Source organism: Ailuropoda melanoleuca, chromosome 8 (assembly GCF_002007445.2).
Source record: "Ailuropoda melanoleuca isolate Jingjing chromosome 8, ASM200744v2, whole genome shotgun sequence".
NCBI classification, from domain to species: Eukaryota; Metazoa; Chordata; class Mammalia; order Carnivora; family Ursidae; genus Ailuropoda; species Ailuropoda melanoleuca.
Window position 1 is genome coordinate 125,691,266 of NC_048225.1, and position 13,358 is coordinate 125,704,623.

Genomic DNA, 13,358 nt, shown 5'->3' on the forward strand with positions numbered 1-13,358 from the left:
CCTGTACAGGCAGATGGGGACTTAGAAAGTTTCACTTCCAAGCCACTATGCATGGCCAAAGTAGAGTTGTCCTGAGACGGGCACCTATGTCATTGTCATAGCAGAGAGACGGTGCTGAAGTTCCAATGAGTAGATAAGTCACAGGCATGGCCGCCTGGTCTAGAGGCAAACAGGCACAGGTGCTAGCTCCATCCCATTTATAAGTCCTGGGGATACTGTGGGAAGAGTGTGAGTTATGGGGGCTGACAATAGCACGAATAAGAAAACAGAAGTTGAGAAACCTTGTCCGTAGGGAATCTGCCCTCAACTGCTATGTGTGTGCTTGCAAAACGGTCCAGCCTGGGTCAGGGGGTAGCTTAGGATCGGGTCACAAACTATACTAGAGGGCAGTGATTATAATGCTGCTTTTCCCATCCCTCAGGTTGCCTGTGTAATCACCACAGATTGGATATTGTACCCCCGAGTGCTGGCAGCCAGTGGGGCCATGTCAGGGCGGCACAGAGGCAGGCTCTGAAGGAGTTGATGCTCTCACATCCCCACCTGTTGTTCCCATCATCTGAGGTTATTGCCCAAGAAGAAAAGAGAACTTAGACTCATTTTAATGGTTCCAAATGTTGGGCAGAAAATAAAAAAGAGACCCATGAAAGGTAGCAGTGGGAAGATGTGATGTATTGTATTCAGACATGAGGGAGGACATGCCAGAGGAAAGGAGTCAGGCTGATGTCTGAAGGGGGGTGTCTCTGGGCCAGTCAAAAGATAGGAAGAATGAATTCCAAATAACAGAAATAGCGTATGTTCACACAGCTGACCTGGGAGGGAGCACCGAATGCTGGACATGAATACAGAAGAAAGGTCAGGAAACCTTGAGGAAAAGGATGAAAAAAGGGGGGAATATAGGGAATATACATCCTGAAATGTTCCTCTCTAATTGTCCACTACCCACCGGTACACCTGGACCATACCCGTATATCGTGAAATCAAGACTGTTGTCAAAATCCATACCTTGCAAGTAGCATAGGGCTTCTAATATCTAATATCTAAATCTCAGCATCTGCATTTGATAAACTAACGGGTGGATTTTGGCTACTACAGTATTTATCCATCATGGGGACTTACTGAGAAGCTCTCTCAAGGTCACGATAGGTCCTACAGCATGCTGTGGGGAGGTACAAATAGTAGGAACAGGAACATGGTACCTTGGTTGAGGAACTGCTGCCCGGGGTTGGTGGAGGCATCGGAGGAGTCTGAGGGTAGTTCCACGGTGACTGTGTAATGGTTACAGAAGGTCCCGGAAGCTGACTCTGTCCCTGGGGTGGCTGCATCCTCTTGGATTCATCATTCTGTGTGGTTTTGATTTTCTTCTTCTGAAAGTAGTTTTTCCCCTTGGTTAATGGTTTTCAATATCAGATAAACCAGAACATCTGTTTTTCCCTCTTCCTATCTCTCCCTCCCTCACTTTCTCTCCTTCTCTTTCTCTCTCTCTCTCTCCATTTCTTCCCCTAACACACAGTAGGATCTTCACTCTGGAATTAGAGGACGTATTCAGATACCTCCAACATCTCCCCAGCTCAGACACCAACCAGGATTACAAGGGTCACTCTGCAAATCTTAACAACTCAGAGAATTCAAATTTCATTGTTGTGTTGTGGAATTCTGTTCTGCTGCTGCAGACTGGCCCATGTCTCTTCCTCAGGAGAACACTGGATTTACTGATTGAGAGAAATTCCTACCATGCTGTAAGGAAAGCAAGTCTCAGAGCATTGGCTGGGTTTAAGGATGTTATTAAGCAGGTCATTATCTCCTTGCACCTTTTCCAAATAAGCATATTGGTTTCCATCACCTGTTCTTCGAGTCTAGAAGACCCCTTCTTCACCCATTTGGATGCTTTGTTTGTAATCCTAGAGAGTTTCCCCCGAATTCATAATTCTAGAGGCAGGATTCTGAACAGGCAACCAAACCCTTCTGGGATCTCAACAACACACAGGCTCATTCAGGATTTCACCCCGGCCATTCCCAGTACCTGCATTTTCATCATTATTAAGCAAGTGCAGGAATTGTCAGTAGAATCTTTGCTCTAGACTCCCATTACTTTTACTAATGAAAGCCCTTTTGTACCATTCGATATGCCACAATTCTACCACTAGGGATTCCTTTGTCTAATTCATAAAGATCACTTGTTGACGAAGCTGTGGGTGAGGGAGCCCTGGAAATGGCTGCCCCTGGCGTGCAGCTTCCTGATTAGAGCAACCTTGGCCACCCCCAACCCTCTTTCCCCCTTAGACGGTGGTCAGGGCCTGGGCTGTGGAAACAACGTCCGGACATGACACTGTCTATTCATCAATTTAAAAAATAAGTTAACAAATACTGTAACATCTGCACACCTACCACGGACTCAGAAGCCCAGTAAGTCTCAAGTTATAGAGTTAATGACCTGCCCTGTCTGGGTGACCCTTGCAGACGCTGTTAACCTCGCAAACCTCACGTTCCTCATCAGTGAATTGGGACTCACGACAGCATCCCGAGGGACACATACTATTTGGTCTATAAGGAAGGGACACGATCACACACAGCACATGAAGCACTGAATTTTGAGTCCCATCACTAAGTGTTCGCTAGACAGATACGTCAAGATTGTCGTGTTTCATGTCTCTGCAGAGAGCTGGTATTTCCCCTCTGACCTGCAGATGCTTCGTGCGGTGTGTGTGACCCCCTCGACGGCATGGGAAATGCGTTCCTAAAGACGCTGCTCTCTTCCTTCCGCCACACGCAGAAATTAACCTCACTGACAAGACCATGGTGAGCGTCTCTCAGAATCAGTTACACTGAAAGCTTCTATGTCAATAACAGGTTTTGAATGCTGACAATATAATTTCTGATCAAATCGTATTTAAATACTATAACTGATCATTTTCCTGGTGATTATTTCCCTCATCTCCCTGCCCCGTCCAGCGCACAGGATGGTCTGAGCTGTTAATTTAGGAGAGACATAGGAGCAGGTGTCAAACATAATATTGGACTGTGCCTGGTTTTGAAGCAACAGAACAAATAGAACCCACACCCTAGAGAAAATTCTGAGAGACTGTGTGATGAGTCAGGGCAAGGCTCTCCTGCTCACCTAATGAAGCATAGAGTGAACAGTTGGGCACCCTCTTTGACGGCCTCCCGTGCAGGGGCCGGACCCCAGAGGAGGAATGAGAGCACGGAGTGTGTAGGTGTAAGAGGCTGAGGGAGTGGTGGAGCCTCCCTGGGGTCCTGTGCTCCAAGGGGGTATCAGGGCAGCAGAAGGATTCTGATGTGAGAAGAAATGACTGTGTCACCTGTATAGGCAGATGGGGGGACTTAGAAAGTGTCACTTCCAAGCCACTATGCATGGCCAAAGTAGAGTTCTCCTGAGTTGGGCACCTACGTCATTGTCATACTAGAGTGACAGGGGGCCGAAGTTCCAATGAGTAGATAAGTCACAGGCATGGCCGCTTGGTCTAGAGGCAAGCATGCACAGATTGCTAGCTCCGCCCTGTTTATAAGTCCTGGAGATACTGTGAGAAGAGTGTGAGTTATGGGGGCCAACAACAGCACGAATAAGAAGACAGAATCTGAGAAACCTTGTCCATACGGAGTCTGCCCTCAACTGCTATGTGTCTTTTTGCAGTGGAGTACACTCTGGGTCAGGGGGTAGCTTGGGGTTGGGTCACAAAGGATAGTACAGGACACTGATTAAAATGCTGCTTTACTCATCCCATAGGTTGCCTGTGTACTGGCCACAGAATGGACATTTTATCCTCGTACGCTGGCAGCCACTGGGGCCATGTCAGGGCAAATGTGAGTTGATGCACTCACAACTCCAGCTGTGTTTCCCTCTCATCTGAGGTTATTTCCAGGAAGGAAAGAGAATTTACACTCATCATAATGGTTGCAAAAGCTGGGGAGGAATAATAAAAAAGGGACCCATGAAAGTGAGTAGTGGGAAGTTGTGATGTATTGTCCTCAGGCACGAAAGAGGACCTGCCAGAGGAAAGGAGTCAGGCTGGTGTCTGAAGGGCTGTGTCTCTGGGCCAGGGAATAGATAGGAGCAAGGAATTCCAAATCATAGAGATAACATATGTTCATACAGTTGACGTAGGAGCGAGCACGGAATGCTGGACATGAATCAGAAATGGTCAGGAAGCCAAGAGGAAAGGGACGAGAAGACAATGGAAAGCGAGAAATAAATATCTTCTAAAGTTCCTCTGTAATTGTGTGGTCACTTCCCAGCCCTGCTCCTGGAGCAAGCCAGTAAACTCTTTGAAATCTGGAATTATGTCAAAAGGCAAACTTTGCAAGTAGCTAAGGACTTCTAATACACTAAACTCAGTATCTGCATCTGATAAGCTAATGGGTGCTTTTTGGTATCGGAGTATTTATACATGGTAGGGAATTACTGAGAAGCTATCTCGAGGTCACGATGAGTCCTACACCATGCTGTGGGGAGGTACAATAGTGGGAAGAGGAACATCGTACCTTGGTTGAGGAACGGCTGCCCGGGGTTGGTGGAGGCATCGGAGGAGTCTGAGGGTAGCTCCAAGGTGACTGTGTAATGGTTACAGAAGGTCCTGGAAGCTGACTCTGTCCCTGGGGTGGCTGCATCCTCTTGGATTCATCATTCTGTGTGGTTTTGATTTTCTTCTTCTGAAAGTAGTTTTTCCCCTTGGTTAATGGTTTTCAATATCAGATAAACCAGAACATCTGTTTTTCCCTCTTCCTATCTCTCCCTCCCTCACTTTCTCTCCTTCTCTTTCTCTCTCTCTCTCCATTCTTCCCCTAACACACACCAGGATCTTCACTCTGGAATTAGAGGACATATTCAGATACCTCCAACATCTCCCCAGCTCAGACACCAACCAAGATTACAAGGGTCACTCTGCAAATCTTAACAACTCAGAGAATTCAAATTTCATTGTTGTGTTGTGGAATTCTGTTCTGCTGCTGCAGACTGGCCCATGTCTCTTCCTCAGGAGAACACTGGATTTACTGATTGAGAGAAATTCCTACCATGCTGTAAGGAAAGCAAGTCTCAGAGCATTGGCTGGGTTTAAGGATGTTATTAAGCAGGTCATTATCTCCTTGCACCTTTTCCAAATAAGCATATTGGTTTCCATCACCTGTTCTTCGAGTCTAGAAGACCCCTTCTTCACCCATTTGGATGCTTTGTTTGTAATCCTAGAGAGTTTCCCCCGAATTCATAATTCTAGAGGCAGGATTCTGAACAGGCAACCAAACCCTTCTGGGATCTCAACAACACACAGGCTCATTCAGAGTGTCACCCCGGCNGCTGGGAGCCTGCTTCTTCCTCTCCCACTCCCCCTGCTTGTGTTCCCTCTCTCGCTGGCTGTCTCTATCTCTGTCAAATAAATAAATAAAAATCTTTAAAAAAAAAAAGAAGAGACATAGCAGCAGGTGTCTAGGTTAATATTGGACTGTGCCTGGTTTTCGGGCAACAGAACAAACAGAACACACGCTCTAGAGAAAATCCTTAGGAGACCCCGTGATGAGTCAGAGCAAGGCTCCCCTGCTCACCTAATGAAGCATACAGTGAACGGTCTGACACCCTCTTTGCCGGCCTCCCATAGAGGTGGCCAGATACCAGAGGAGGAATGACAGCACGCGCTGTGTAGGTGTAAGAGGCTGAGGGGGTGGTGGAGCCTCCTTGGGGGTCCCTGTGCTCCAAGGGGGTATCAGGGCAGCAGAAGGATTCTGATGTGAGAAGAAATGACTGTGTCACCTGTACAGGCAGATGGGGACTTAGAAAGTTTCACTTCCAAGCCACTATGCATGGCCAAAGTAGAGTTGTCCTGAGACGGGCACCTATGTCATTGTCATAGCAGAGAGACGGTGCTGAAGTTCCAATGAGTAGATAAGTCACAGGCATGGCCGCCTGGTCTAGAGGCAAACAGGCACAGGTGCTAGCTCCATCCCATTTATAAGTCCTGGGGATACTGTGGGAAGAGTGTGAGTTATGGGGGCTGACAATAGCACGAATAAGAAAACAGAAGTTGAGAAACCTTGTCCGTAGGGAATCTGCCCTCAACTGCTATGTGTGTGCTTGCAAAACGGTCCAGCCTGGGTCAGGGGGTAGCTTAGGATCGGGTCACAAACTATACTAGAGGGCAGTGATTAAAGTGCTGCTTTGCCCATCCCTCAGGTTGCCTGTGTAATCACCACAGATTGGATATTGTACCCCCGAGTGCTGGCAGCCAGTGGGGCCATGTCAGGGCGGCACAGAGGCAGGCTCTGAAGGAGTTGATGCTCTCACATCCCCACCTGTTGTTCCCATCATCTGAGGTTATTGCCCAAGAAGAAAAGAGAACTTAGACTCATTTTAATGGTTCCAAATGTTGGGCAGAAAATAAAAAAGAGACCCATGAAAGGTAGCAGTGGGAAGATGTGATGTATTGTATTCAGACATGAGGGAGGACATGCCAGAGGAAAGGAGTCAGGCTGATGTCTGAAGGGGGGTGTCTCTGGGCCAGTCAAAAGATAGGAAGAATGAATTCCAAATAACAGAAATAGCGTATGTTCACACAGCTGACCTGGGAGGGAGCACCGAATGCTGGACATGAATACAGAAGAAAGGTCAGGAAACCTTGAGGAAAAGGATGAAAAAAGGGGGGAATATAGGGAATATACATCCTGAAATGTTCCTCTCTAATTGTCCACTACCCACCGGTACACCTGGACCATACCCGTATATCGTGAAATCAAGACTGTTGTCAAAATCCATACCTTGCAAGTNCCCTGGCGTGCAGCTTCCTGATTAGAGCAACCTTGGCCACCCCCGACCCTCTTTCCCCCTTAGACGGTGGTCAGGGCCTGGGCTGTGGAAACAACGTCCGGACATGACACTGTCTATTCATCAATTTAAAAAATAAGTTAACAAATACTGTAACATCTGCACACCTACCACGGACTCAGAAGCCCACTAAGTGCTCACGTTATAGAGTTAATGACCTGCCCTGTCTGGGTGACCCTTGCAGACGCTGTTAACCTCGCAAACCTCACGTTTCTCATCAGTGAATTGGGACTCACGACAGCATCCCGAGGGACACATACTATTTGGTTTATGAGGAAGGGACAAGATCACACACAGCACATGAATGACTGATTTTCAGGTCGAATCACGAAGTGGTCAATGCACATATGTGTCAAGATTGTCGTTGGAGTTTCATGTCTCTGCAGAGAGCTGGTATTTCCGCTCTGACCTGCAGATGCTTCGTGCGGTGTGTGTGACCCCCTCGACGGCATGGGAAATCGTTTCCTAAAGACGCTGCTCTCTTCCTTCCGCCACATGCAGAAATTAACCTCACTGACAAGACCATGGTGAGCGTCTCTCAGAATCAGTTAAACTGAAAGCTTCTATCTGAATAACAGGTTTTGAATGCTGAAGTATACTTTCTGATTGGATAATATAAATACCATAACTGATCATTTTCCTGGTGATTATTTCCCTCATCTCCATGCCCCGTCCAGCGCACAGGATGGTCTGAGATGTTTGCTTCAGTAGAGACATAGCAGCAGGTGTCAGGTGTAATATTGGACTGTGCCTGGTTTGAGGCAACAGAACAAACAAAACACACGCTCTAGCAAAAATCCTTGGGAGACCCCGTGATGAGTCAGAGCAAGGCTCCCCTGCTCACCTAACGAAGCATAGAGTGAATGATCAGACACCCTTTTTGCAGGCCTCCCGTGTGGGCGCCGGTCCCCAGAGGAGGAATGAGAGCAGGGGTGTGTAGGTGTAAGAGGCTGAGGGAGTGGTGGAGCCTCTCTGGGGTTCCTGTGCTCCAAGGAGTTTTCAGGGAAGCAGAAGGATTCTGATGTGTGAAGGAACGACTGTGTCATCTGTACAGGCAGATGGGGACTTATAAATTGTCACTTCCTAACCAGTATGCATGGCAAAGTAGAGTTGTCCTGAGATGAGCACTTATGTCATTGTCATAGCAGAGAGACAGCGCTAAAGTCTCAATGAGTAGATAAGTCACAGGCATGGCCGCCTGGTCTAGAGGCAAACAGGCACAGGTGCTAGCTCTGTCCCATTTATAAGTCCTGGAGATACTGTGAGAAGAGTGTGAGTTATGGGGGCTGACAACAGCAAGAATAAGAAAACGGAATTTGAGAAACCTTGTCCATAGGGAATCTGCCCTCAACTGCTATGTGTGTGCTTGCAGCACAGTCCAGCCTGGGTCAGGGGGTAGCTTAGGATCGGGTCACAAACTATACTAGAGGGCAGTGATTATAATGCTGCTTTTCCCATCCCTCAGGTTGCCTGTGTAATCACCACAGATTGGATATTGTACCCCCGAGTGCTGGCAGCCAGTGGGGCCATGTCAGGGCGGCACAGAGGCAGGCTCTGAAGGAGTTAATGCTCTCACATCCCCACCTGTCGTTCCCATCATTTGAGGTTATTGCCCAAGAAGAAAAGAGAACTTAGACTCATTTTAATGGTTGCAAAAGCTGGGCAGAAAATAAAAAAGAGACCCATGAAAGGTGGCAGTGGGAAGATGTGATGTATTGTATTCAGACATGGGGGAGGACATGCCAGAGGAAAGGAGTCAGGCTGATGTCTGAAGGGGGGTGTCTCTGGGCCAGTCGAAAGATAGGAAGAATGAATTCCAAAGAACAGAAATAGCGTATGTTCACACAGCTGACCTGGGAGGGAGCACCGAATGCTGGACATGAATACAGAAGAAAGGTCAGGAAACCTTGAGGAAAAGGATGAAAAAAAGGGGGGGAAATATAGGGAATATACATCCTGAAATGTTCCTCTCTAATTGTCCACTACCCACCGGTACACCTGGACCAACCNTTTGATAAAGTAATGAGTGATTTTTGCTAATTGGTGTATTTATACATGGTAGGGAATTAGAAGCTATCTCGAGGTCACGATGAGTCCTACACCATGCTGTGGGGAGGTACAATAGTGGGAAGAGGAACATCGTACCTTGGTTGAGGAACGGCTGCCCGGGGTTGGTGGAGGCATCGGAGGAGTCTGAGGGTAGCTCCAAGGTGACTGTGTAATGGTTACAGAAGGTCCTGGAAGCTGACTCTGTCCCTGGGGTGGCTGCATCCTCTTGGATTCATCATTCTGTGTGGTTTTGATTTTCTTCTTCTGAAAGTAGTTTTTCCCCTTGGTTAATGGTTTTCAATATCAGATAAACCAGAACATCTGTTTTTCCCTCTTCCTATCTCTCCCTCCCTCACTTTCTCTCCTTCTCTTTCTCTCTCTCTCTCTCCATTTCTTCCCCTAACACACAGTAGGATCTTCACTCTGGAATTAGAGGACGTATTCAGATACCTCCAACATCTCCCCAGCTCAGACACCAACCAGGATTACAAGGGTCACTCTGCAAATCTTAACAACTCAGAGAATTCAAATTTCATTGTTGTGTTGTGGAATTCTGTTCTGCTGCTGCAGACTGGCCCATGTCTCTTCCTCAGGAGAACACTGGATTTACTGATTGAGAGAAATTCCTACCATGCTGTAAGGAAAGCAAGTCTCAGAGCATTGGCTGGGTTTAAGGATGTTATTAAGCAGGTCATTATCTCCTTGCACCTTTTCCAAATAAGCATATTGGTTTCCATCACCTGTTCTTCGAGTCTAGAAGACCCCTTCTTCACCCATTTGGATGCTTTGTTTGTAATCCTAGAGAGTTTCCCCCGAATTCATAATTCTAGAGGCAGGATTCTGAACAGGCAACCAAACCCTTCTGGGATCTCAACAACACACAGGCTCATTCAGGATTTCACCCCGGCCATTCCCAGTACCTGCATTTTCATCATTATTAAGCAAGTGCAGGAATTGTCAGTAGAATCTTTGCTCTAGACTCCCATTACTTTTACTAATGAAAGCCCTTTTGTACCATTCGATATGCCACAATTCTACCACTAGGGATTCCTTTGTCTAATTCATAAAGATCACTTGTTGACGAAGCTGTGGGTGAGGGAGCCCTGGAAATGGCTGCCCCTGGCGTGCAGCTTCCTGATTAGAGCAACCTTGGCCACCCCCAACCCTCTTTCCCCCTTAGACGNGTTTTCAATATCAGATAAACCAGAACATCTGTTTTTCCCTCTTCCTATCTCTCCCTCCCTCACTTTCTCTCCTTCTCTTTCTCTCTCTCTCTCTCCATTTCTTCCCCTAACACACAGTAGGATCTTCACTCTGGAATTAGAGGACGTATTCAGATACCTCCAACATCTCCCCAGCTCAGACACCAACCAGGATTACAAGGGTCACTCTGCAAATCTTAACAACTCAGAGAATTCAAATTTCATTGTTGTGTTGTGGAATTCTGTTCTGCTGCTGCAGACTGGCCCATGTCTCTTCCTCAGGAGAACACTGGATTTACTGATTGAGAGAAATTCCTACCATGCTGTAAGGAAAGCAAGTCTCAGAGCATTGGCTGGGTTTAAGGATGTTATTAAGCAGGTCATTATCTCCTTGCACCTTTTCCAAATAAGCATATTGGTTTCCATCACCTGTTCTTCGAGTCTAGAAGACCCCTTCTTCACCCATTTGGATGCTTTGTTTGTAATCCTAGAGAGTTTCCCCCGAATTCATAATTCTAGAGGCAGGATTCTGAACAGGCAACCAAACCCTTCTGGGATCTCAACAACACACAGGCTCATTCAGGATTTCACCCCGGCCATTCCCAGTACCTGCATTTTCATCATTATTAAGCAAGTGCAGGAATTGTCAGTAGAATCTTTGCTCTAGACTCCCATTACTTTTACTAATGAAAGCCCTTTTGTACCATTCGATATGCCACAATTCTACCACTAGGGATTCCTTTGTCTAATTCATAAAGATCACTTGTTGACGAAGCTGTGGGTGAGGGAGCCCTGGAAATGGCTGCCCCTGGCGTGCAGCTTCCTGATTAGAGCAACCTTGGCCACCCCCAACCCTCTTTCCCCCTTAGACGGTGGTCAGGGCCTGGGCTGTGGAAACAACGTCCGGACATGACACTGTCTATTCATCAATTTAAAAAATAAGTTAACAAATACTGTAACATCTGCACACCTACCACGGACTCAGAAGCCCAGTAAGTCTCAAGTTATAGAGTTAATGACCTGCCCTGTCTGGGTGACCCTTGCAGACGCTGTTAACCTCGCAAACCTCACGTTCCTCATCAGTGAATTGGGACTCACGACAGCATCCCGAGGGACACATACTATTTGGTCTATAAGGAAGGGACACGATCACACACAGCACATGAAGCACTGAATTTTGAGTCCCATCACTAAGTGTTCGCTAGACAGATACGTCAAGATTGTCGTGTTTCATGTCTCTGCAGAGAGCTGGTATTTCCCCTCTGACCTGCAGATGCTTCGTGCGGTGTGTGTGACCCCCTCGACGGCATGGGAAATGCGTTCCTAAAGACGCTGCTCTCTTCCTTCCGCCACACGCAGAAATTAACCTCACTGACAAGACCATGGTGAGCGTCTCTCAGAATCAGTTACACTGAAAGCTTCTATGTCAATAACAGGTTTTGAATGCTGACAATATAATTTCTGATCAAATCGTATTTAAATACTATAACTGATCATTTTCCTGGTGATTATTTCCCTCATCTCCCTGCCCCGTCCAGCGCACAGGATGGTCTGAGCTGTTAATTTAGGAGAGACATAGGAGCAGGTGTCAAACATAATATTGGACTGTGCCTGGTTTTGAAGCAACAGAACAAATAGAACCCACACCCTAGAGAAAATTCTGAGAGACTGTGTGATGAGTCAGGGCAAGGCTCTCCTGCTCACCTAATGAAGCATAGAGTGAACAGTTGGGCACCCTCTTTGACGGCCTCCCGTGCAGGGGCCGGACCCCAGAGGAGGAATGAGAGCACGGAGTGTGTAGGTGTAAGAGGCTGAGGGAGTGGTGGAGCCTCCCTGGGGTCCTGTGCTCCAAGGGGGTATCAGGGCAGCAGAAGGATTCTGATGTGAGAAGAAATGACTGTGTCACCTGTATAGGCAGATGGGGGGACTTAGAAAGTGTCACTTCCAAGCCACTATGCATGGCCAAAGTAGAGTTCTCCTGAGTNACCCCTTCTTCACCCATTTGGATGCTTTGTTTGTCATCCCAGAGAATTTCCCTGGAATTCATAATTCTAGAGGCAGGATTCTGACCAGGCAACCAAACCCTTCTGGGATCTCAACAACACACAGGCTCATTCAGAGTGTCACCCCGGCCATTCCCAGTCCCTGCATTTTCATCATTGTTAAGCAAGTGCAGGAATTGTCAGTAGAATCTTTGGTCTTGTCTCCCATTACTTTTACTAATGAAAGCCCTTTTGTACTGTTCGACATGCAATTTAAATTTGCCACAGTTCTACCACTAGGGATTCCTTTGTCTAATTCATAAAGGTCACTTGTTGACGAAGCTGTGGGTGAGGGAGCCCTGGAAATGGCTGTCCCTGGCGTGCAGCTTCCTGATTAGAGCAACCTTGGCCACCCCCGACCCTCTTTCCCCCTTAGAGTGTGGTCAGGGCCTGGGCTGTGGAAACAACGTCCGGACATGACACTGTCTATTCATCAATTTAAAAAATAAGTTAACAAATACTGTAACATCTGCACACCTACCACGGACTCAGAAGCCCAGTAAGTCTCACGTTGTAGAGTTAATGACCTGCCCTGTCTGGGTGACCCTTGCAGACGCTGTTAACCTCGCAAACCTCACGTTTCTCATCAGTGAATTGGGACTAACGACAGCATCGGCAGTGACACTTGCTATTTGGTTTTATAAGGAAGGAACCAGATCTCACACTGCACATTAAGCACACAGAGTTTCGAGTCCAATCACTAACTGTTCGATACACAGATATGTCAAGACTGTCGTTAGTGTTTCATGTCTATGCAGGGAGCTGATTTTTCGCTCTCATCTGCAGATGCTTCGTGCGGTGTGTGTGACCCCCTCGACGACACGGGAAATGCTTTCCTAAAGACGCTGCTCTCTTCCTTCCGCCACACGCAGAAATTAACCTCACTGACAAGACCATGGTGAGCGTCTCTCAGAATCAATTAAACTGAAAGCTTCTATCTGAATAACAGGATTTGGATGCTGAAAATAAACTTTCTGATTGGATAATATTTAAAAATCTAACTGATTATTTTCTTGGAGATTATTTCCCTCATCTCCCTGCCCTCTCAGCACACAGGATTGTCTGAGATGTTTGCTTCAGTAGAGACATAGCAGCAGGTGTCAGGTGTAATATTGGACTGTGCCTGGTTTTGAGGCAACAGAACAAACAGAACACATGCTCTAGAGAAAATCCTTGGGAGACCCCGTGATGAGTCAGAGCAAGGCTCCCCTGCTCACCTAATGAAGCATAGAGTGAATG

At 47.0% G+C, this 13,358-nt stretch overlaps 1 protein-coding gene across 6 annotated transcripts in view; it reads right to left on the bottom strand.

The window, feature by feature from the left end:
• Positions 1-13,358, bottom strand: part of LOC100475592 (myeloid cell nuclear differentiation antigen-like protein) — a 46,455-nt gene that overhangs the window by 15,783 nt on the left and 17,314 nt on the right. For 4 of the 6 annotated variants that reach the window (XM_034667326.1, XM_034667325.1, XM_034667323.1 and 1 more), the window contains 3 exons: positions 8,972-9,139; positions 4,498-4,665; positions 1,197-1,364 (listed from right to left, as the gene is read on the bottom strand). In XM_034667326.1, coding sequence (XP_034523217.1) covers positions 1,197-1,364; positions 4,498-4,665; positions 8,972-9,139 — 504 coding nt within the window. The remainder of the gene's footprint in view (positions 1-1,196; positions 1,365-4,497; positions 4,666-8,971; positions 9,140-13,358) is intronic. The other 2 variants (XM_034667324.1, XM_034667327.1) reach the window with 2 other exon arrangements.